General features: G+C 40.7%; 1 protein-coding gene across 1 annotated transcript in view; it reads left to right on the top strand.

Moving 5' to 3' along the window:
* The window catches only part of LOC122797756 (transient receptor potential cation channel subfamily A member 1-like), a 1,191,690-nt gene that overhangs the window by 861,848 nt on the left and 305,894 nt on the right, over positions 1 to 23,948 (top strand). Inside the window, exon 17 of the mRNA XM_044066280.1 lies at positions 8,916 to 8,975. Coding sequence (XP_043922215.1) covers positions 8,916 to 8,975 — 60 coding nt within the window. The remainder of the gene's footprint in view (positions 1 to 8,915; positions 8,976 to 23,948) is intronic.

Genomic DNA, 23,948 nt, shown 5'->3' on the forward strand with positions numbered 1-23,948 from the left:
TGCACTTAGTAACCTGGACACAATTATTAAGATGTTCTCCTAGAAATCATTGTTAAATTGTTTCTAGTCTATAGATTGCCACATCTCAGATATGGATCATTACAAAATTTTCAGTAACATTATTAAATAAATGGATACCATCAGGTAGAACATAATAGCGTTTTTAAATATGGCAACATTCTGTATTGGCAAAAGCTACGTGAGTCACAAAATAAAGTGAAAAAAGAATAAATAAAGGAATTGCTTCAAGTAAATTTAATAACATATGGTAAAAATAAATACCCAAGCCTGAATTTTTATGACAATTTATAGCATTATATGGTAAAATAATGAATTTCAGGTAATCCACCATAATTCCAATAATTTATAGCAATATATTGCTTTAATGGCTAACATCTGAAACCAAAGAAATAATTACTAAGTGAGACCATATCTGGGAAAAATGGTCTGAAAATAAAAATCAAAGAGCCCTACAGGAATATTGAGCTCACTTCCCTGTACTAATGTCATCAAACCTCTCTATATAATGATATGTTGCTATCTCTGTAGCAAAATCCATATCAGTAATTGCGGCTGCATCTTTTCCAAAAAAGCTCAGCTAAGCATAATTCCATTTTTTCAATCATGTTTTAACTTTGTAAACTGCTTCTTGAACTAAATGTTGTAGCATATTTTTCTGTCTGTTAATATGTATATCATCATAATCATCTTCTTTCAGCTGTTCCCATTAGGGGTCGCCACAGCAGATCATCTGTTTCCATTTCTTCCTGTCCTCTGCATCTTGCCCTTTCACACCAACCATCTGCATGTCCTCTCTCACCACATCCATAAACCTTATCTTCGGCCTTCCTCTTTTCCTCTTACCTGGCAGCTGCATCCTTAGCATCCTTTTCCCAATATACCCAGCATCCCTCCTCAGCACATGTCCAAACCAACGCAATCTCGCCTTTCTTGCTTTGTCTCCAAACTGTCCAACCTGTGCTGACCCTCTAAAACACTGATTCCTAATCCTGTCCATCCTAGTCACACCCAGTGCAAATCTTAACATCTTTAACTCTGCCACATCCAGCTCTGACTCCTGCCTTTTTGTCAATGCCACCATCTCCAACCCATATAACATAGCTGGTCTCACTACCCTCTTGTAGATCTTCCCTTTCACTCTTACTGGTACCCGTCTGTCACAAATTACTCCTGACACTCATCTCCACCCATTCCATCCTGCCTGTACTCTCTTCTTCACCTCTCTTCCACACTCACCATTACTCTGCACGGTTGATCCCAAGTACTTAAACTCATCCACCTTTACCAACTCTACTCCCTGCATCCTCACCATTCCTCTACCCTCACTCTCATTTACACACATATATATTTTGTTTTAGCCCTGCTGACCTTCATTCCTCTCCTCTCTAAAGCATATCTCCAGCTCTCCAGGGTCTCCTCAACCTGGTCCCTACTCTCACTACAGATCACAATGTCATCTGCAAACATCATAGTCCACGGGGCCTCCTGTCTGATCTCATCTGTCAACCTGTCCATCACCACTGCAAATAAGAAAGGGCTCAGAGCTGATCCTTGATGTAATCCCACCTCCACCTTAAATGTATCTGTCACTGCCACCGCAGTCCTCACCAATGTCACACTACCCTCGTACATATCCTGTACCACCATACATACTTCTCTGCCACTCCTGACTTCCTCATACAATACCACAACTCCTCTCTAGGCATCCTGTCATATGCTTTCTCTAAGAACACAAAGACACAATGCAACTCCTTCTGACCTTGTCTGTATTTTTCCAACAACACTCTCAGAGCAAACATTGCATCTGTAGTGCTCTTTCCTGACATGAAACCATACTGCTGATCACTAATCATCACCTCCCTTTTTAACCTTGCTTCCACTACTCTTTCCCATAACTTCAAGCTGTGACTGGTCAATTTTATCCCTCTGTAGTTACTGCAGCTCTGCACATCACCCTTGTTCTTAAAAATAGGTACCAAAACACTTTTTCTCCACTCCTCAGGCATCCTCTGACTTTCCAAAATTTCATTAAACAATCTGGTTAAAAATTCCACTGCCATTTCTCCTAAGCACCTCCATGCTTCCACTGGTATGTCATCTGGGCCAACAGCCTTTCCATTCTTCATCCTCTTCATAGCTGTCCTTACGTCCTCCTTGCTAATCTGTTTCACTTCCTGATTCACTATCCCCACATCATCCAACCATATCTCTCTCTCTCATTCTCTTCATTCATCAGCCCCTCAAAGTACTCTTTCCATCTTCTCAACACACTCTCTTTGCTTGGGAGTACGTTTCTCTCACTATCCTTTATTACCCTTACCTGTTGCACATCTTTCCCAGCTCTGTCCCTCTGTCCAGACAAGTCCTCTTCTCTCTCTTTAGTGTCCAGTCTCTCATACAACTCTCCATATGCCTTATCCTTAGCCTTCACCACCTCTCTCTTTGCCATGTGCCTCATCTCCTTATACTTATGTCTACTTTTTTCATCTCTTTGACAATCCCAATTCTTCTTCGCCAGCCTCTTCCTCTGTATACTCTCCTGTACTTTCTCATTCCACCACCAGGTCTCCTTGTCCTCCTTCCTCTGTCCAGATGCCACACCAAGCACCTTTCTAGCAGTCTCCCTTACTAGCTCTGCTGTAGTTACCCAGCTATTCGGTAACTCTTCACTGCCTCCCAGTGCCTGTCTTAACTCTTCCCTGAACTCCACCTCACAATCACCCTTTTTTAACTTCCACCATTTAATCCTTGGCGCTGCTTTCACACTCCTCCTCCTCCTCTTCTTGATCACCAACTTTATCCTACAGACCACCATTCTATGCTGCATATATATATATATATATATATATATATATATATATATATATATGTGTGTGTGTGTGTGTGTGTGTGTGTGTGTGTGTGTGTGTGTGTGTGTGTGTGTGTGTGTGTGTGTGTGTTATAGCATATAAATATGTTTTGTTCATTTCTTATGTGATCCTATTCACCCAGGCTGTGCCTGCAAATGGTCCAATGAGATCAGTGCACTGCCCTTTTAAATAAATCAAAATAAACAAAATAAAATAAATAACCAATGGCAAAAATCCTATTTCTCAAACTTTCAAAACTCAAATCATAATAGTGCTACACTCTTTTGGTCTTCTGTATGAAAATGACTATAGCCAGGGCAGGCCTCCACTCCCCCTTCCTATGACCAATAATGACTCAGACAGGATTCCAGCTCAGTTTAACAACTACTTTATAAAGTCAGTCCTAGCAATCACTAAACAATACTCTGGTCTGCCACACACCATCCCAGAAATCCATAATAACACTGCATGTTAGTGAGTGCCTGTCCCTATTGCAACAAACAAAAAAAAATACTAAAACTAAAGCCCACGACCCCGGCAGCTGATGCCCTGCAAACTAAATGCCTAAAAATTGCAGCTAAATTCATAGCATTCCCTATCTCCAGTCTAATGAACAGATCCATTCGTAACAGTTATGTCCTAACAATCTGGAAAGAAATCATTAATAATCCCCCATAAAGGAGGCAACTCAACAGACTTAATTACCAAGCTATAGCTATACTATGACCTCTATCCAAATTTCTGGAAAGATGTGTACAGTCCCAACTAAAGAAATTCCTCAATGACCTTAGCTTACTCTGTGCCACACAGCATGGAGTCTAGACCAATCATATCACTACAACCTCCTTCTTCAACTTTCCCAACACCGTCATTCAATACAGAAACAATGGGCCTTGACCTATAAAAAGCCTTTGGTATAGCATCATGTCAGAAAGTGCTATGTAGCAACTATATAGCATGTCTTGGTCTAAATAAAACATCTAACCTGGTTCCATAGTTATATGTCAAATAGGCAGCAAGACTAGGATCAAGTTTTGTTGGACATCAGAGGAGGTGATTCACAAGCCATAACACTCAAATGTCAGTTGCAGAGTTAAGAATAAAGCAAAAAGAATGATGTTATGGTTACAAATTAGGCAAACATTTTAGATGCTGATCGTTTTAATTTAGAATTTCCAAAATAATTACCAGTCTTAGAAGGTATTGAACTTAAGTTGAAGAAAAAATTAAGGGTGTCCCTCCGAATTCGGTGCAGATCAGACTATGATAAGAAGATGGGAAAAGAAGTAAGGGAAGCAAGAAGAAGGTAAGAAGGTTAGGGTGAGTAGCAGGAGCACACTAACTATGAGTGGCCAGACAAGGCTTACACAGGAGGTTCTGATACAATAGTGGAGGGAGAGTACAATGCAGAAAGTGACATAAGACAAATAGAAGGTAGACAAATATGTTTTGTATGACTGGCCAATAAACAATGGTAAGCATAGATATGAAAGGGAGAGTAACACCATGATGCGGGAATAGTCTGGGGTTGCACAACTGACATCCCTATTGGCCATGGCTCAGTGTCAGCACTGACTCAGATGGAGGATCTGGTCTTGGCTATGGGTACAATTCAGCAAGCCACTGGAGGAGATACTGTAGATGACTGATGTGGACAATTTGTCATTGGTCACTCAATGCCCCCACAATATCAGGAAGATGTCAGTGTGCCATGAAGATGTCATCACCACTGCCAATGTTACCTGCTGGGACTACAGTTCCAAATTTTGGTGGAGAGCTGGATGGTGTGTCCCCTGCAGCCAATGTTTTGGGTGGGAAGGTGACCCTGGCAGGTGCCACTTGTAGGGATCTGATAACCCTTGCTTGAGTGACAGGTGCAGGTCTAGATGATATTGCATATTATTGTAAGATAAATGGAGAAAAAAATCAAACATAAAAGAAATGCATGTAATACAATGGATGGCAAGAAAGAGCATGGGAGAGAAAAGTACAGATACAATAAAAGCATGCTAATTTTATATAATGTTATACGTATGTTACACAAAACTACAACAGCCACCTACATCACATTAAGATAAATAGCAAGGTACACAATGGAAGGTGGAAATTAAATCCAAATTCATAAGCACTTGCAATCCAAAATGTAATGCCTTAACATGTCAATGTATTTGCACAATCCCACTGAATCCTGTTTTCAAGTACACAGTAGCAGCATCAAACAATCATACTGCGACCTTTGAACTATGTAATTTAGCATAGAATTGGCATTACTGGTCAAAAATTGCAGAAGCATACTTCAACTATAAGATGTCAACAGATTCCCGTTCCTTCTTGTAACACAGTTGCTTGTTCACAGTTGTGTTGATATTTAAAGCTGTACTGTAAGAAGCAAGTGCAATCACCCCAGTGACATATAAGACTCTCTCTCCTCCTCCTATGCAGCTGTGCATTCTCTGCTATTGCTCTGGGGTTATGGATGGATAAACAGGAGCATTTAAGATTTGGGGATACCACACATTGGCAATATGTATGTGTAGGTAAGACAAATGTTACTTACAATACATCTGTGGTGCTGCAGCTTTATCATCACCTCACACCAGCCAAGAAGGTTGTGATGGTGTTTTGTGTTGCTATAACGATGTTGACATTGCTGTACAAAATACAGGATGGCTGTTACACCTGCTACAGCCTTTGCTACAGCATTTCAGGCCTCGGTTTTGTATTGGTCCCTCATACACCCCCTGCCGTAGCCACTGTCTGTGGTAGTGAAGTAGATAGAGGAATATTGTTATTTCCTCTATGTACCACCACTGGACCCTGTGAGATGCATTTCCCTCAATTTCAGTAGAAATAGCTTTTATCACAGAATTACTAGAGAACTATGGCTTGTATCTACTGGACAAACCTTTGCATTGTTTTTTTTTGAATAATCACACAACATGGTGTAACCCATTTATATCAACTCTGGAAGATGGTCAAATATATGTACTTTAGTATAATACTTTTAGATTGGACTGTAAGTTGCGAAACATGGCAGTGCTGCCTTTGATTATAAGCCAAGACTACAGCATGTAGAATCGTGAACCTCTATCCATTAGGTAAGATGCAAAATTACATATATCCCCTGGATTCGTAGGATGAACTGCGCATGCAGATATGTAGGGAGAATACATAAATAGCCTTTATTCCATTAAATATCTAAGACTTAAAGTAGTTCTCCATGAAAACTACTAACATCTCCCACCACATCGCTGTGCTGCTGTTCGCCCTCATGGAGGTGTATCCAGTAGCAAAGTGTGTATAAAAGTCTTTTGTCACCACTAACCACCCAAATAATGGTACGCACACACTGACATTACATAATACTTAGGTTGTCCAGTGCAGGACTGGTATTAAGCTGAACATAGCCTACCTGCTGAGAGGGTTTAGCAGGCTGTACATGACATCACACATCGGAATCGCTATGCAGCTTGCATTACAACAAGAGTGAAAGTTACATGCTTATAATAATACATACTGATGATTATTACCCTACTGTTAGGAATTTACATATTTTCATAGCAAGGTAGCTCCCTGATGATCAAATTCCTTTTTAGCAATCTCTGTGACTACAGCTCTAAGTTACAACATTTCAGTCAGCACAGTAAGACTGCAGGTTATAAGCATATTTTTGTGAATGCTGATGGTAATGACAAATTTTTGATGCACACTTACCTTACAAACAGATAAATGTCAGTAAAATAACTTGTACTTCAACTTCAACAATCTTGGAAATTGCTATCTTGCAATTTTCAATACTATGTCCCATGGTGGTTGTTGAGGTTTATATTGCATACATTTCAACTTCTGGCATGGTGGTCATGCTAATAAGGCACTAATTAATGAAAGTTCCTGAAAAACATTTTATAGGGTCCAGCTGTGAGCTATGATATTCTAAGAGGTTGATTCAATCTCTTTTACTTGCATGAGCACTTGTAAGGCAAACTGAGCATGCGTGGACAGGTCACTGAACCTTACAGAAAAATGAGGACAAGTAATTTACTTCTATATCAAATGGGGACACTAAGAAGCAAAAGCCAATCATGTCTATGCAAAATGCTCCTACTGCATAAGTGCAAGAACCTTGAATTCCATGGGCCTCCATCACAGGCGGTATAAGGTATTACAAAGTGAATAATTTGTCTGTGTGACCTTTTTACCTTTTGGTTTGGATGTTATTTGAGATATTTTTCAGGCTGCCTATCATTTACGGACATCCGGCTTGATTTTAAGTGCTGTGTTTCTAATGCAGGGATCTCAAACTCATGGCCTTTAGAGCCTCAAACAACCCCCAAACTAGCATACGTCTGTAACAGGGAAGCTACTGCATTACATTCTTGGCTGCACCAGCTATTATGTTTCTTTTTGTTTTGGAGATTGTGGTCTGAGTGTTGCAGTCCTCACACAGCCCTCATTTTTTTTTTAATTTGAGACTCCTGTGCTAAACTATAGCCAAACAGTCCATTTATGCCATACTTATGAGGTCAACAGTTGCCAAAATGTGCATGTCTACAGCTATTGGGATTTGACTTCATTGGCCTGAATTAATTCATAAAGACTAAAGAAGGAGCATTTATTGAGTGTGAAAAAAAAAGTGTCCATTTGCTTTTTTCTATCATTGCAGCTTAATAAGCTGCCATGAAGTGGTGAACTTGTTTTTTACTGGGCATTACTTGTACATTAACATCTTGCTGGAGAACATTTGTACTCCAATCAGGGTTAAGATGTGGCTAAAATCTTCACTTTATAGCTTAAGAATCATCTGTTTCATCTTAAAATCCCCACCTCAGATATAATTTTGATTATCTTCAACTTTGCATTTGTGCATCCAAAGCATTTACTCTGTATGTATATGCAATGCCTATAATTTAATGCATAAATACATAAAACGGATGTGTCACAAACTGTGGCCAGTTGTGTCTGAAACATCAGAAACATTCCAGGAGATGTATTTTGAATACATTCAAATTACATTACAACTTCAACTGTATAGTATATCTCTCTTTCTCTGATTCCTCACAACAACATTCTGCTTGAAACAATATTGATTTCCTCTGTGAATCAGAAAAGTATAATACTCTCTGATAACTTGTCCTGCACAGGATTTTGCAGCACAATATGCCTTAGCAATTCAAAGAAGACTGCGGTCTTACAGAAGTATGAATTCACTTGCCTGTAGCTGTACGACAGTCTTGCTCGCAAAAGCAGCATGCAAATGCAGCAGTCTTGGAGAACAGCTATTGCAAATGAGTCATGTACTCTTCCTGTGAAACTTCTCTGAAAGCAGAATAATGCCATATGAGCTATTTTGTCAGCAACGTGAAAAAAATGTATGCAATCTTTTGATGTCTTGCATCTATTTTCTTCTGTGATAGAGGTGGGGATGTTGATAGTGCAGCAAAGCAAAGTCATTGTGTGTGTGTGTGTGTGTGTGTGTGTGTGTGTGTGTGTGTGTGTGTGTGTGTGTGTGTGTGTGTGTGTGTGTGTGTGTGCACTTGCATGGATGTGAGTAAGAAGGTCCCTATGCAACTGCATTGCAAAGTCTAGTATGTATAACATTAACATGTTTAGGTCTGACAGCAGAGCTCAGGTCAGAGTCATGATAATAAACCACTAATGTGATATGACTCACTGAAGCTTTAGCGTGCTTCTGAATCTTAGGGTATTGCTGGTGTGCAACTGGGTACTACAACATTGGCCAGATAATGGTGGCAGTGATATCGTTTTATGAACAGTGGACTTTGTTTCAGAAACACGTACATTACATAAGAAGCAATGTTTTTTTCCACATAATTTAGCATGATTCAAACTGGAACTGACAAACAGAAGAGTAATACATTACAAGATGTAAAGTAAAATTTGTATTTTAGTGTTTGTCATTTTCTTTAATATAAATTACTGCAAATGCAACAGAGGAAAATGATACAATGTGTATGCCAAATATGGATATTAGCCTATGAGTTTCATTTTGCTGAGATGTTTCTTCTCTATTTTTCCTCCACAAAGTTAATTCTGAACAAAGCTGTGCAAGAGTCAATGGTGGATAAAAGAAGCCCTCACTTTTACGTGAGTATCATACTGGAATCGTATTTCTTCAGTAAAGTAAATGAAGCAGTTGAAAAATATTCAGTTTTCTACTTTATTTTTATACAGAAGGAATAATCTTTTTCAGAATAAGAAAGATAGCAAGCATAACATCATTTAGGAAGGGATAAATGCTAAGCATTAAAATATATTTTTTCTATGCTCAAAAATGGCAGTGGTATGTAGCTTGATTGTTGGTGTTTTGAGATTAGAAACTAGTAAGCATATTTAAGGACATACACATGTTTGGGATAAACTGACAAATCACATTTTCTGAAACATACATAGAAAGGTTAGGGAATAACCAGTCCAGATGCTTTTCTCTTTTTTTCATAGGCTGGAATTCCAAAAAGTCTTTCATTACTGTACTCCGAAGTTTCCAGAGTAGTTAAAGGGACAATTTAACAAACAGTACTCATGTCTGATATGTATAGTGTTGGAACAGTAATATTGACATGGCAGATTTTATTCAAGGGACTTATGCAATGTACTATGGCTTTCTTGCATTATAGTTATATATACTCATATCCAAGTGGAAATTCTAGCCTTAAGACTAGAACTCCACAACTTTTGGAGTACCTCATGGTTCAGTGTAATTAAAAGTGTTTTAATGTCATATGCACATGAATTGTAATAGTGACAAGACAAGTTTTTTCCCTTTATATTCCTCTTTATTGTGAACAAAACAGCATTGTACACATTTTAAGTAATCCTCATGCATAGTACTTCTATTCTGTTCTGCCATGCTTCCCAGTTGTCATCCATTAATCAGCTTTGACATTACTTATTTTTATCAGGCAGAACTAACAAACTTTTCTTTTCTAACATATCTTTTTATCAGTATTTATTTCAAAAGATAGTGTATCTCATTTCCTTTGGTCATGCTTTATTCATAAACCTACACTGCACTGCAAACTATTTACAGTATGTACACCCCCTTCTATCACTGGGTGAGTTGAACTACCCCTCTTGAATACTAGGCTGGCTCATCTCTGTTCCATTTCCTAGGAGTGTTTTGTGTCCCCAAATAACCTGTCACATTCACTCTTCTACTGCCGCCTTCTCCTTCAGTAACTTCCGCAGTGCTCCAGGCTTCCAGTCTCTTCATTTATCATTGCTGCCTTCTATGAACCCTTTCCTTTCCATCTCTCTTTGCTTAGTCTTTATTCGTTCAATAATTTCTACCACCTCTTGACTTGTATGAGTCTGCTTCTGTTATCTTTTAGTGACTGCTTTTTATGCTAATAGCATTATCACTGCTCTTAAGTTTCTATGCTGTTCCTGTACTTGAGGGTCTGTTCCAAGAACAAGCAATGGTTTTGTTAGTTGTATGCCCTGCACTCTTATTATTTGTAGGGGGCCATCTAACTCCTGCATGAATAACTTGAGGTCTTGGCAGACCCAAAATATATGCAGCCACATAACTCTTTCCCCATTCTCACATCTCCAGCAACTATCATTCACTCCCAGGAAAATCTTTTTTAATCTTCCTGGAACATAAAACCAATAGTGCAGACACTGACGAGCAAAGACCTTGACTTTCCTTGATTTAGTTGCATATTTTGGTATTCTTAATACTTCCTCCCATGTCTTTACTAATGTTCCTTCTTGTAACTCTGCTTCCAGCTTTTCTTTCATTTTATGAGTCAGCCCCTTATATTCCCTTTTTACATATTTTAATGCTTTTGTTATCAATCCTCTACTCTTACCTCCCTTTAACCTGATGTAATTTACTAATTCTATAACTATCGGTGTTGAGATTTCCCTTACAGGGGGTCTCTTTATTTCTTCCCATATGTCTTGTATCCCTCTAAATTCCTGTTCTGTCTCCTGGAGTAAATTATATCTATCTCTTAGCTCTTCTCAAGTCTTCAGGATCCCCCTATCACTTGTGCTCAGTATTCTCTACCATATTTGGCACCCTCAAAAACTTCTGACTCTGATTCTGTTTTCCTTTTTTGCATCTCCACAGTGACAATCTCTCGTCTTTGTTTGCCTTCTTTTCACCTATGGGGACTAGTACATACTTCTGGATTTTTACTCCTTGGTCACATAGTAGAATTGCTACCATTCTGGTAATTTCCTTTACTATCTGGACTTCATATTTATTGCTCTCTGGCTCTAGCAGGAGCTCCCTTACTCAAATATCGAGTCTTCTCCCAAATCATCACCCTTTACTCTGCCCAGTATGTTGCCGCTCTTATTGTTACAACTTTTGCTATCTGACATGCTTTCAGATAATCTAACACTACTGGTACACTCAAACCCCCCTTCATCTGTTGTTAACATTATAATATCCCAATTCAGTCTTGGTATTTCATCCTTGCAGAAGTAATATCTTAGTTGTTTCTTTATCTTTGCCAGCATTTTATTGTTGGGGCTTATCCAAAAGGTTGACTTGGATATAGAATCAGTGGTAAAAGGCACATCTAAAGCAAATGGGAACAACTTATTCAGATGTGTCTTTTACCAGTGATTCTACATCAGTGGTAAAAGGCACATCTGAAGTACCCGGGAACCTTCTAATTTTAGGTATTTCCACCTATTGAGCTACTCTTATCATTTTTTTAGCACTTTCTCATATGTAGCAATTTGGGATTTGTTTATTGACTTCCTTAACTAAATCCCCAAATATCTGATTTCTTTCTTCCACATTTCTGGAACCCTATTCATTGCATCTCTTCATAGGTTCATAGGTTCATAAGTAGGTACTAGGCTATCGGCCCAAGGGCCTACGTAAGCCTAGCCAGCAAGGTTCCATAGCTTACGTCACCCAAGAAAGTTATTTTCCTGTGCCACTGTCCAGCAGAGACACAGAAGTGATCCCGGGGTGAATTTCCTATTTCCCATCCACTCATCAAGATTTTTCTTGAAGAGTGCTAATGAAGAACTTTGCTTGACATAGATGGATAGCTTGTTCCAGAGTATAGGAAGTCTCTGGGACAGGAATCTATCCCTCCAGCATGTCCTGTTTACTGTGGTGACAAGGTTTAGGTCCATAGAGTGTGTAGCTTGGAGGAATTGGGATTTCTTTAGGTGTAGCATGTCCAACAGCTCTGGGTTTGACATAGCTTTATATGTTAGGCAGAGATCACCTCGGAGTAGGCGATATGTTACGGAGTAAAGCTGGAGTTTTTTGAGGCAGTCAGTGAAGGGCATTTGTTTGAGGCCAGTAATCCTCTTGTGAGGTACTTCTGTGGCCTTTCCAGCTGCTGCAGATGTCTTGTGAGGTACATTTCAAAAGGGGCGTTGCACTCTATAATGGGTCTAATGAGTGATGAGGAGAGGGGAACAATGACCTCTTTTTTCCTGGATGAGAACCCTTTTATGATGAGGTGTGCCACGTAGAAGGACTTCCTGACTACTGTGGCAATGTGACTATCAAAGGAGAGACTACTGTCCACCTGGGTCCCAAGGTCTCTTATCACGCATTCAGTGTTAATTAGATTGCTGCCTATGTGGTAGTTCATGGGTACAGAGTTTTTACCAAAAGGGATGACAATGCACTTTTTGGCATTGAGCTTGAGGCTCTGACACCAGGCATCTGTCTCAGTGAGGCCTTTCTGTAGGATGTCCACATCATTTGGGGACTTGACTATGGCTCCTAGTTTGCAGTCATCTGTGAACTTCATTAGCCAGAGGCCTTCTGTGTTAGCCTGTACTTCAGAGAAGTAGATACCAAACAGGAGAGGTCCCAGGACTGAACCCTGTGGTACTCCACTTGTCACTGCTTTGAGTTCAGATTTGAAGTCTGCAACTTTTACAGTGTGGGTTCTGTCAGTGAGCCAGTTAGCAACCCATCTTGTGATGTAGGGATTTATACCTAGTTTAGTGAGTTTAGCAATAATTTCAGAATGGGGGATGGTGTTGAAAGCCTTGGCGAGGTCAAGATTGGCTGTGTGAACCACCTTACCCTCATCCACGGCTTTGGTGACTGCCTCAAAGAAGTTGATCAGGTTCAGGAGGCATGATCTGCCTTTCACAAACCCGAACTGGGTGGGATCCAGAGTTTGGAGGTTACCAATGTCTTTGTTTATGAGTTCCATGATGATAAGTTCCATGGCCTTGCAGACCAGGCTCATCAGGCTAATAGGTCGATAGTTCCCGGGATCAGTGGTGGCTCCCCCTTTGTGGAGTGGGATGACTGTTGCTGTGCACCATTCAGTGGGTACAAAGCCTGATGAGAAGCTATTATTGAACATGGTGCTTAAGTGGGGAGCCAGTTCATTCTGAAGTTCGTGTAAAATGCAGCCTGGGATGTTGTCCGGTCCCATGGATGCTGTGTTTTTGGCTTGAGAGAGTGCAGCTTTTACCTGCATAGTTGTGATTACAGGGACTCTGCAGTCTTCCTGTATAGATATCGGCCCATTAGGGGGTGAGAAGGAGGTAAAGTTAGCACTGAACCTATCTGCCAGGATGTTGACAATATCAGTTGGTTCTGTAATTTTCGTGCCTTTGTGCTGTAACTCAGAGCAGATCTGGGTGTTGCCATCTAGATTCTTGACATAGCTATAGAATGCTTTGTGGTTGTCCTTGGATTAAGTGGAAATTTTGTTTTCGTAGCTAACTTTGGAGGATCTTAGAAGGGATCTCAGCTTTTTACTGAGGCTGACCAGGGAGCTCCTCCACTCATGGGATTTTACTCTCTTTTGCAACAGTTTCTTCCTTCTGTTGTACAGTTTGTTTATGGAAGGGGACCACCAGACTGGTTTCCTTTTTTTGGAGGATAGCATCTTGGTTCTGTTTGGGATAGCATAATCCATGCACTCGTGTAAGTGCTTATAGAGTGCATTTGTGTAGGATTCAGCAGTTGTAATTGTATTGTCCATTTGCATGGGTGTCATGAAGTTCACCACTTCTGTCTTAAGAAGCATGAAGTTGGCTTTGGAGAAATTTTTTACTGTGCTTTCCTTAATGGGGGTGGGGCGGGATGTGGTTATCAAGAGTGATAAGCTTATGGTCGGATCGGACCAACTTCCTTTCCAATATTTATAGCCAGTGCTTGCATTTTATGCTGATTGAATTTATACCCTGATTCTGTATTGAAACTGTGAATAAGAGTTCATAAATCATAGATTCATAGGTTCATAGGTGTGTACTAGGCTAATGGCCCTGGAGCCTTTACAAGCCTAGCCCATAAGATTACCCTGGCATCGTGCACCCTACCTTAGTTCACAGTGCCTCTGTCGAGTAGAGCCACTGGAGTGATCTCAGGGGAGAATTTTCTATTTCCCATCCACTTATCAAGATTTCTTTTGAAGAGGGCCAGTGAGGTGCTCTGTTTGACATGTATGGGATGTCTATTCCATAGCATGAGCAGTCTCTGGGTTATTAACCTGTCCCCCCAGCTTGTTCTATTGATTGTAGTAATGAGGTTGAGGTCTCTGGAGCATGTGGTGTGGAGGGATTGGGATTTCTTTAGATGTATAATTTCTAACAGAGCTGTGTCAGACATGGCTTTGTAAGTCAAGCAGAGATCGTCTCTAAGTAGGCGATATGAGACAGAGAATAGTTGGAGTTTTTTGAGTCTGTCCATATAGGACAAGTGTTTAAGGCCTAGGATCTTCTTTGTGAGGTACTTTTGCAGCCTCTCCAGTTGTTGCAGGTGTCTAGTGAGGTACATGCCAAATGGGGCATTGTACTCGATGGTTAGCCTAATGAGGGAAGAGTAGAGGGAGACAATGACCTCTTTCTTCCTGGATGCAAAACCCTTAGTAATGAGAAGTGCCACATAGAAGGACTTCCAGACCACAGTGGCAATGTGGTGATCAAAAGAGAGGTTGCTGTCAACCTGTGTTCCCAGATCTCTTATAACACCTTCTGTGTTCAGTGGACTACCATCAATGGGGTAATTCATGAGAACCGGATTTTTCCCAAAGAGGATGATGACACATTCTTTGACATTGAGCTTAAGGCCATGATTCTGACACCAGTCATTGGTCTCGGTGAGGCCTTTCTGTAGGATGTCAACATCACTTGGGGAGTTAATAATAGCTCCCGACTTGCTATTGTCTGTGAACTTTGTCAGCCAGAGTCCCTTCATGTTGGCCTGGACTTCAGAGAAGTAGATACCAAACAGGAGAGGACCCAAGACGGAACCCTGTGGACTCCACTCATGACTGGTCAGCAGTCTGACTTGGAGTCAGCTACTTTCACACTGTGGGTTCTATCTGTGAGCCAGTTTGCAACCCACCTAGTGATATAGGGGTTGATGCCTAGCTAAGTGAGTTTTTATATGATTTCTGAGTGGGGAATGGTATTGAAGGCTTTGGTCAGATCAAGGTAGGTTGTATGAACCACCTTGCCTTCATCCACAGCTCTTGTGACTGACTCATTGAAGTCGACCAAGTTCAACAGGCATGATTTACCCTTCACAAAACCAAAATGTGTGGGATGCAGAGTTTGGAGATTCCCTATATCCTTGTTTATTAAGTCCATGATGATGTGTTCCATAGCTTTGCATATCAAACTCGTCAGGGTAATGGGGCGATAGTTCCCAGGGTCTGTAGTTGCTCCTCCTTTGTGGAGAGGGATGACTGTAGCAGTGTGCCATTCGTTAGGGACAAAGCCTAAGGTGAGGCTGTGATTGAACAGGGCACACAGGTGAGGTGCCCGTTCACTCTGTAGTTCATGTAGAACACAGCCAGGGATATTTTCAGGTCCCATAGAAGCTGTATTCTTGGCCTTGAACAGTGCTGTTTTAACCTGTGCAGCAGTAATACTGGGTGCTCGGCAATCTACTAGTATTGTGGTTGGTCCTTTGGTGGGGAAAGAGTGGTAAAGTTGGCATTAAATCTGTCGACCAGTATATTGACAATATATGTTGGCTCAGTATAGGAGGTACCATAGTCCAGTAGCGCAGAGCAAATCTGGGTATTACCGTGGAGATTCTTTACATAACTATAGAAGGCTTTGTGGTTGTCTTTTCTATCACCTGCAATTCTGTTTTTATAGCTAGCTTTAGAGGATTTGATGAGGGATCTCAATTTTTTTCCTGAGGCTGATAAGGGAGTTTTTCCAGTCTTTGGACCTCACCTTATTCTGCATCAGTTTCCTCCTTCTGTTGTAGAATTTGTTTATGGCAGGGGACCACCAGATTGGCTTCCTTTTTTTGGAGGAGACCGCCTTGGTACTATTGGGTATGGTGAGATCCATGCATTTGTGTACATGTTCGTACAGTGCATTGGTGTATGATCTGGCAGTCATGCAACTATTCTTCATTTGCATGGGTGCTGTGAAGAAGTTAGCCACCTCTGTTTTTAGGAGCCTAAAGTTAGCTTTGAAGGAGTTTTTCATGTTGGTTACCTTTGCAAGGCAGGAGGGAGGGATGTGGATTTCCAAGGTGATTAGTTTGTGGTCGGATCTAATCATGGAGGAGTTGACTATTGGTGTAGAGCAATGGTTGCCCATGTTAGTAATGACCAGGTCAAGAATGTTGCTACCTCTAGTAGAAGAAACGAGCTGGTAAGAAAGAGTTGGTCCAGGGCATTAGAATTAATTAATTCCAGGAAATGTTAGGCAAGAGTATTGGTACACGAGTAGTTTTCCCAGTTAATGGAGGGGTAGTTGAAATTGCCCAGTATGAGGGTGTTAGACTGGAAATTCTCCAGGGTGCTTAGGAATGTGGAGTGTGAGTCTTGGGACATGGTTGGGGATCTATAGCAGGCTATGACCTGAATTGCTGTCTTACTCAATGTTAGCTGCACCTGAAGTATCTCAGATGAGTTATGTTGGGCTACCAGTCTGGTGGTGTGTGCATCCTTTATGAATATGGAAACACTACTGCCTTTGGAACTTTGGTTGAAGTTCTGGGGCCGAAAGGTGTGGAATGAGTTATAGCCTGGCAATGTAGGGGTGCTTTCTGCTGTCTTGAACCAGGCCTCTGTTACAGCACAAATGTCAATGTTCTCCATTTTAAGGAGTGCTTCGAGCGAGTGCATTTTGAGATTTAGATTTCTAGCATGGAGTAGCATGACCCTCAGATTGCATTTGTTTTTAGCTGTTATGGTGGTAATTTGGTCTTTGGAACACTGCCTATAAAAGGTACTATAGGGGTGGCAAGAGCCTAAGCCAGTATCCGGAAGCCCATGGGTGATATATGCAGACCATATCTGACAAAGCATCTAGGCCTGTGAATCATGTCATCCCAGGCAGACAGATACTGGATCCCCTTAGAATGACACCAGAAACTTAGCCAATTGTTGAAATCGATTATTTTCTGATTGTACTGTGGTATCATCCTGGGTGATGGTATGAGGCTGCTCATGGCTAGGGTCATACCCGCCTGGGCTACATAATCCAATAGCTCTTCCATGTCTCTTTTCATGTAGTTCAAGGGGGTATGTCTCAGGTCATTCACACCCACATGTACAATATTTGTACCTGTTGTTGAGGGACCTGAGTGCGTGTGTTATGTTGTGGATCCTGGCACCTGACAGGCAGCTGAATATTACTTTCTCCTTATTCAACCAAGTGATTGGGACATCAGTGTGCCTCACTATCAAGTCACCTATGACTAGTGTGTTGGGCATGCTGTTTTGCCTTAGGGGCTTTGGTGGCACACAGTTTAGGAGAGTTATGTGTCTCATGATTAGTGTTGTGTTGTTGTGGTTGAGTGCATTTCTTCCTTGGACGTCTCTGCTGTTTGGGTAGATGTTTATTGAGAGCCTCCATGAAGGTGGGTTTGTTTTTTGTGTTTTTATCTGAAGGCAGTGCTGTTGTGTGTTTTGGAAGGCTATGTGTTCCATGTGGTGTGGTGCAAGTGTTGACCTTCTCCTCTTCACCAACTATTCCAATCTTGGCTGGAGATTGCGTGGCTTCCAGTTTGGATATATAAGTGCATCTCTCGCAAGTTTCAGTGTAAGGAGGTAAGAGGAGAGGGCTGTCAGTGTACATGAGGCAGTTGTCACATTGCCTCAGGATGCCCAAGTTCACCAAGTTAATAGGAGAAAACACAGGGAACTGAGCTTTAGACATGCCTGGAAGGGTGGGCATTAATAAAAAGTACTGTTGCTGTTTCCTCATAGAATATTTAATGCTGGTAGCACTTTTGTGTACTATAATAACTGCTACAAAAAGTCTGGTAAAGTGTTAAGACTAATAAGCTAGTAAAAGTGCAGGAGAGGGGAGAACTAGCAGATCTAAGGGAAAAGTTGAAGATCAGACTTTTTGGCACTGCTCAGAAGCTTACAAACATTCCTGGATACAGCAAATCTGTATCTGGACTAGACTAGTTACAGGAAATGTGGGAAACAAGCACAAACATGGGACTTTAAACCAGAAAGTTGAAAGAGATGGAAAAGCTGCCCAAATGGCCAAAGAACTACAATTTCTGGGCCAGAAACCACTCCTCCTGTGGTAGATAGGCTACCTAGTGCTTGCAGTCTCACTGATAAGGTAGAAGGCTTCCTCCAACACAGAAAGGCCTAGGGGGCTCAGAAGCTTGCAAACAGTCCTGGATACAGCACATCTGTATCAGGACAAGACTAGTTACATAAAAGGTAGGAAACTAGCGCAAACACAGGGTTTTAAACCAGAAAGTTGAAAGAGATGGAAAAACTGCCCAAACGGCCAAAGAAGTACAATTTCTGGGCCAGAAACCACTGCTCCTGTGAAATATAGGCTACATAGTGCTTAACACTCTCTCTGATAAACTAAAAGGCTTCCCTCCAACACATGAAGGCTTGCGGGCTCAGACGCTTACAAACAGTCCTGGATACAGCAAATCTGTATCTGGACTAGATTAGTTACAGGGAAGGTGGGAAACAAATGCAAATGTGAGCTTTTTGACTAGAAAGTTGAAAGAGATGGAAAAGAAAACTGCCCAAACAGCCAAACAAGTACAATTTCCCTGCCAGACACCACTCCTCCTGTGGTAGATAGGATACCTAGTGCTTACCACTCCCACTGATAAGCTAAAAGGCTTCCCTCTAACACAGGAAGGCTTGGGGGCTCAGAAGCTTACAAGCAGTCCTGGATACAACAAATCTGTATCTGAACTAGACTAGTTACAGAAAAGGTGGGAAACAAGTGAAAATGTGGGCTTTTATATTAGAAAGTTGAAAGAGATGGAAAAACTGCCCAAACGGCCAATAACTACAATTTCTGGGCCAGAAACCACTCCACTTGTGGTAGATAGGCTACCTAGTGCTTACCGCTCCCACTGATAAGCTAGAAGGCTTCCCTCCAACACAGAAAGGCTTGGGGGACTCAGAAGCTTGCAAACAGTCCTAGATACAGCAAATCTATATCTGGACTAGACTAGTTACAGTAAAGGTGGGAAACAAGCACAGATGCAGGCTTTTAAACCAGAAAGTTGAAAGAGATGAAAAAAAACTGCCCAAACGGCCAATACACTTCAATTTCTGGGCCAGAAACCACTCCTCCTGTGGTAGATAGGCTACCTTGTGCTTACCACTCCCACTGATAGAAGGCTTCTCTCCAACACAAAAAGGCTTAGGGGCTCAGAAGCTTATGAACAGTCCTGGGTACTGCAATCTGTATCTCGACTAGACTAGTTACAGGAAAGGCGGAAAACAAGCGCAAATATGGGATTTTAAACCAGAAAGTTGAAAGAGATGGAAAAACTGCCCAAATGGCCAAAGAACTACAATTTCTGGGCCAGAAACCACTATCTCTGTGGTAGATAGGCTATCTAGTGCTTACCACTCCCACTGATAAGCTAGAAGGCTTCCCTCCAACACAGGAAGGCTTGGGGCCTCAGAAGCTTACAAACAGTCCTGCATACAGCAAGTCTGTATCTGAACTAGACTAATTACAGGAAAGGTGGGAAACAAGCGCAAATGCAGGCTTTTAAATTAGAAAGTTGAAAGAAATGGAAAAACTGCCCAAATGGCCAATAAACTACAGTTTCTGGGCCAGAAACCACTCCACTCATGGCAGATAGGCTACCTCATGCTTACCACTCCCACTGATAAACTAGAAGGCTTCCCTCCAACACAGAAAGGCTTTGGGGGCTTAGAAGCTTACAAACAGTCCTGGATACAGCAAATCTGTATCTGGACTAGACTAGTTACAAGAAAGGCAGAAAACAAGCTTGGAATTTTTTTTTTTTAGTAAAGTGGAAGGGGAGAAAGGAGTCACAGACGATAATTCAAGGTTAAGATCTTAAGTGGGTTGGCTTTCTCAAAAGTTCTCTCTGTATTAGATATAATGAGCTAATGACATTAGCAAAAACACTTTAAATGCAGTACAAGATAGCACACTTGAGTGTGTAGCAATATTAAGGCAAATACAGTTTAAATAAATGCAGAAAAGTTAAAAATGACAAAAACAAGTGCAGAGAGCAGTAAGTTATGAAAAATCAAAATGGAGGCACCAAGTGCAGAATAAGAGCACTTGAACACTTAAAAGCACACAGAACAGCTAATTAAGGTAATAAGGTTGAAGACAGCTCAAGAAAGTATAAATAATTTCTTTTTTTTTTTTTAATGTGGAAAGGGAGGAAACAGAGCAGATTAAAATACTATAGGCAATGTCCTTCCCTAGTGTTCTCTCTGTACACAACAGAGGAGTGTCTGAATTCAAAATATGATCTCACTGTACTCAGTTGAGTGAGCAAATGAGATAGGCCTAGGAGGAGTGTCCAAAAACAGATGTACAGCAGGGGAGGAGAATTCTAGAGCCACCAAGATTAACACCACAACAATAACAGGGAGGAGGGGTGGGAGACTAACTGCAGATAGACAGGGAGCACAATATTCAATGAAACAAATATCTACAAATATCTAATCTTAAATAAGTGCAGAGAAAAGTATACTTAAATCATCTTTTGCCAGTTGACTTTTGCAAGTGAATCTCAGCAGCCAACAACTCAGAAGATGAGTAGAAATTATTAAAAAATGTGACCAACACAGATTATCATAGCCGGCTTTAGGCACCGGTGAACCCTACGGTCACTTGGGGTCCCCCTGTTCCTGAGGGGCCCCCAACCATAGCAAGTTGCCTTACCTTGATATTTTGTAATATGTTTGTCAAACTAACAAAAGCTAGTACATCAATCTTGTATACTTAATAAACCAGGTCAGTAATAATGCTTATTTATATCTCCTTTAAAATTCAAAAATATCTTTGCTTATAGTAACAGTGTTTTATCAAGCAAGAGCCGTCACAATTCCATTAAACATTTTTTACCACTAACATAGTGCCCATGGCTTAGTTAAACCCTGCTGTGGGACATTCTCTACACTAAAACTAAAAACATAGCCAACTTTAGGTACCTGCAATACCTGTGGCTACAAGGGGCCCCCCTAAATCATCCTTTACTGTGTGGGGGCCCCACAAAAGCTGTTGTTGATTGGGAAAAATTAGGAGAAAAATGCATTAATTTCATGATTATTCTGTTTAACCTAAACAGGGCTGTGATATGACCCTGTTAAGCTAAAGCTGATAATGAACATGAGCAAGGTAAGCACTAGAGAGATCAGCAGGCCAGTGTGACCAGTGTCCATGCATACCTTGGATTTTAAGAAGAGCTAATACTTCTGATCTTCAGGGATTGCTTTCTCTTTTAGGGAGTTTTATAAATACTTGCAGAATACCAGATATTGTAACTCTCAACTTCTTTACTGAAGAATTCAGCGCAATACCAATAGCAGAATAAAGGCTCAAAATCAGGAATGCACATTAACTATTACTCTGTTTCAATGCAAAATAATAGAATAACACCTTTTGTATCAACATGTCTTTTGGACATTAAGTATAAAACTGTAATATCTGGATTTATTGACTGTCTAATCCCAAATGATTTGCATACAAATCAAACTTGTTACAAAGGACAAAACAAAATTATGTGCAAAATCAGGGAAGGTCTGTAAAATCGAGGACAGTGACAGGTTTGCAATACTCCTCAATGAGATAAATAAAAGTGACCCAGCCCTGCTGCTGTTTGACGACTGCTTAACAGCAGCCACTGATCTGGTGTGCTGGTACCAGTGTTGCACAATGTTTTGCTGAAATAAGTACAAAACTAGTATTGCTATGGCTTATGGTTGAGTGTGTGTGTGTGTGTGTGTGTGTGTGTGTGTGTGTGTGTGTGTGTGTGTGTGTGTGTGTGTGTGCATATATATATATATATATATATATATATAAAACTACATATATATATATATATATATATATATATATATATATGTGTGTGTGTGTGTGTGTGTAAAATGTGTGTGTGTGTTTGTAAAAATGTTAGAGTTTTATCTGTGCATACACGCAGTAATGCTAGGACACATAAATTATTCTTCTGAGTGTCAGTAAAAATTGTAGCTAAAAAGAAATTATATTTCAAAAGTAAGACATAAAATGTATCTCAGAACATTCAGACACTTATATCTTCTAAGACTCTGGGGTATCCCTACTCCCCAGACTGTGTAAATGGATACAGAGTGGCTCTCTTAATCATCCTTGACTGTGTGGGGGCCCCACAAACACTGTTGCTTGAGGAAAAACGAGGAGAAAAAATATATACATTTTCTGATTATGCTCTTTAACCTGAACAGGGTTGTGATAGGACCCTGTTAGGATAAAGCTGATAATGGCCTCTGCTTTAAACTGCACCCATTCTAAAACAAAACCCATTCAGATGTGTGTGTACAGAAGCTGCTGTAGGTTATATGGGGGGGTGGGGGGCTGTGGTGTTATCCTCACAGTCAAATCATAGAGGTGTGCACAAGAGGTCATCAAAGCTTGCGTTTGGGCTAAGGACAGCATGGGTATTGGGATTTTTTTTTTGTTTCACACATATGTCAGAGGCGTACAAAGAAGATTACTACAGCTTGTGTAGGAAAAACAAAGTAGAATACGTTACTGTAATCATTATTTTTCACTTTGCTCACAATCACACTTAGGACACAAATACAGGTGGCTGCCTTTGACAGTTTGGCTTGAGGAGTGAGGAGACATACTATGTATATGTATATCAGCAGTCTCTTGAAATACATGACTGTGGCAATTTGAACCTCTACCTTCATCCCAGTCTAGCACCAGATGGATGCATAAGCAGTCTTTTGGAAGGGACTGTGAGGCAGGCAGTTCCCAGATAGGACCTGTGTATCCAGACAACAAAGGGTTGCTAGTTTATTGTGAGCTAATGTTTTGTCATTTTTGAACATTAAGCATTGGGTACATCTTATATCGTCCTTGAAAGAAAAAAAATATAAAACTGAAATTCTTTTCTTAGTTCCTAAATGGTTATTACGGTACTGTCTTTGCTCAGGAAATGTTTATTGAAAGGATGCAATGAAAACTAAAGCTGAACAGCAATGCAATTTCTTTACTTAATCATAATTAATTAAACAATTTCTGTTCAAGCCATTATTGGATGAAAAGGTGTGTAAAAAGAAACAAAACTTTAAAATGTACTTCAGAGCATATAGAAAGTTACAGCTTCTTGAAAAGGCTGAAAAGTAAGGCAAAATGTGAGAAAAGGAAGAAAAAAAGTAATGTGCATGGTATGGGGAGCCAAAGATGGGGAGGGGGGGGGGGAGACTGGAGGCTATTGTGTGTATGGGGGAGGTCTGAAACAGTAGGCCTAGGGCACCATTTCACCTAAGTCCAGACCTGTACATAGAGTTGCTGCAATATGTCATTGCTGCAATTAAATGTCAGTAACTGTAAATGTTCCTTTTTGTGAGATGGGCCAATGCAGTGTAGTACACAAGTCTTTTAATGTAAGAATATTGTAGCTAAAGGTCATCCTGTGCATACTACTCCTAAAAGTGTGCAGCATGAACTAAAAGATTGCTTAGGAAGGGTGACCGTGACTGGGAGATACATAGACTGAAAGTGCCCGGGGGCCCCCAGCTTGACATCTGCTGGGGGTCCCCACAATTCTAACACTGGCCCTGCAGATTATAATGAAAACAGAAACCCCCAGGCTAAGAGTTAGCACAGAAGTTCAAAAGCAGTCTACCAACTTTCAATGAACACAGATGGCTACACTTT

This window comes from Protopterus annectens, chromosome 3.part1 (assembly GCF_019279795.1).
Source record: "Protopterus annectens isolate FY-2018-M chromosome 3.part1, PAN1.0, whole genome shotgun sequence".
Taxonomy (NCBI): Eukaryota; Metazoa; Chordata; order Ceratodontiformes; family Protopteridae; genus Protopterus; species Protopterus annectens.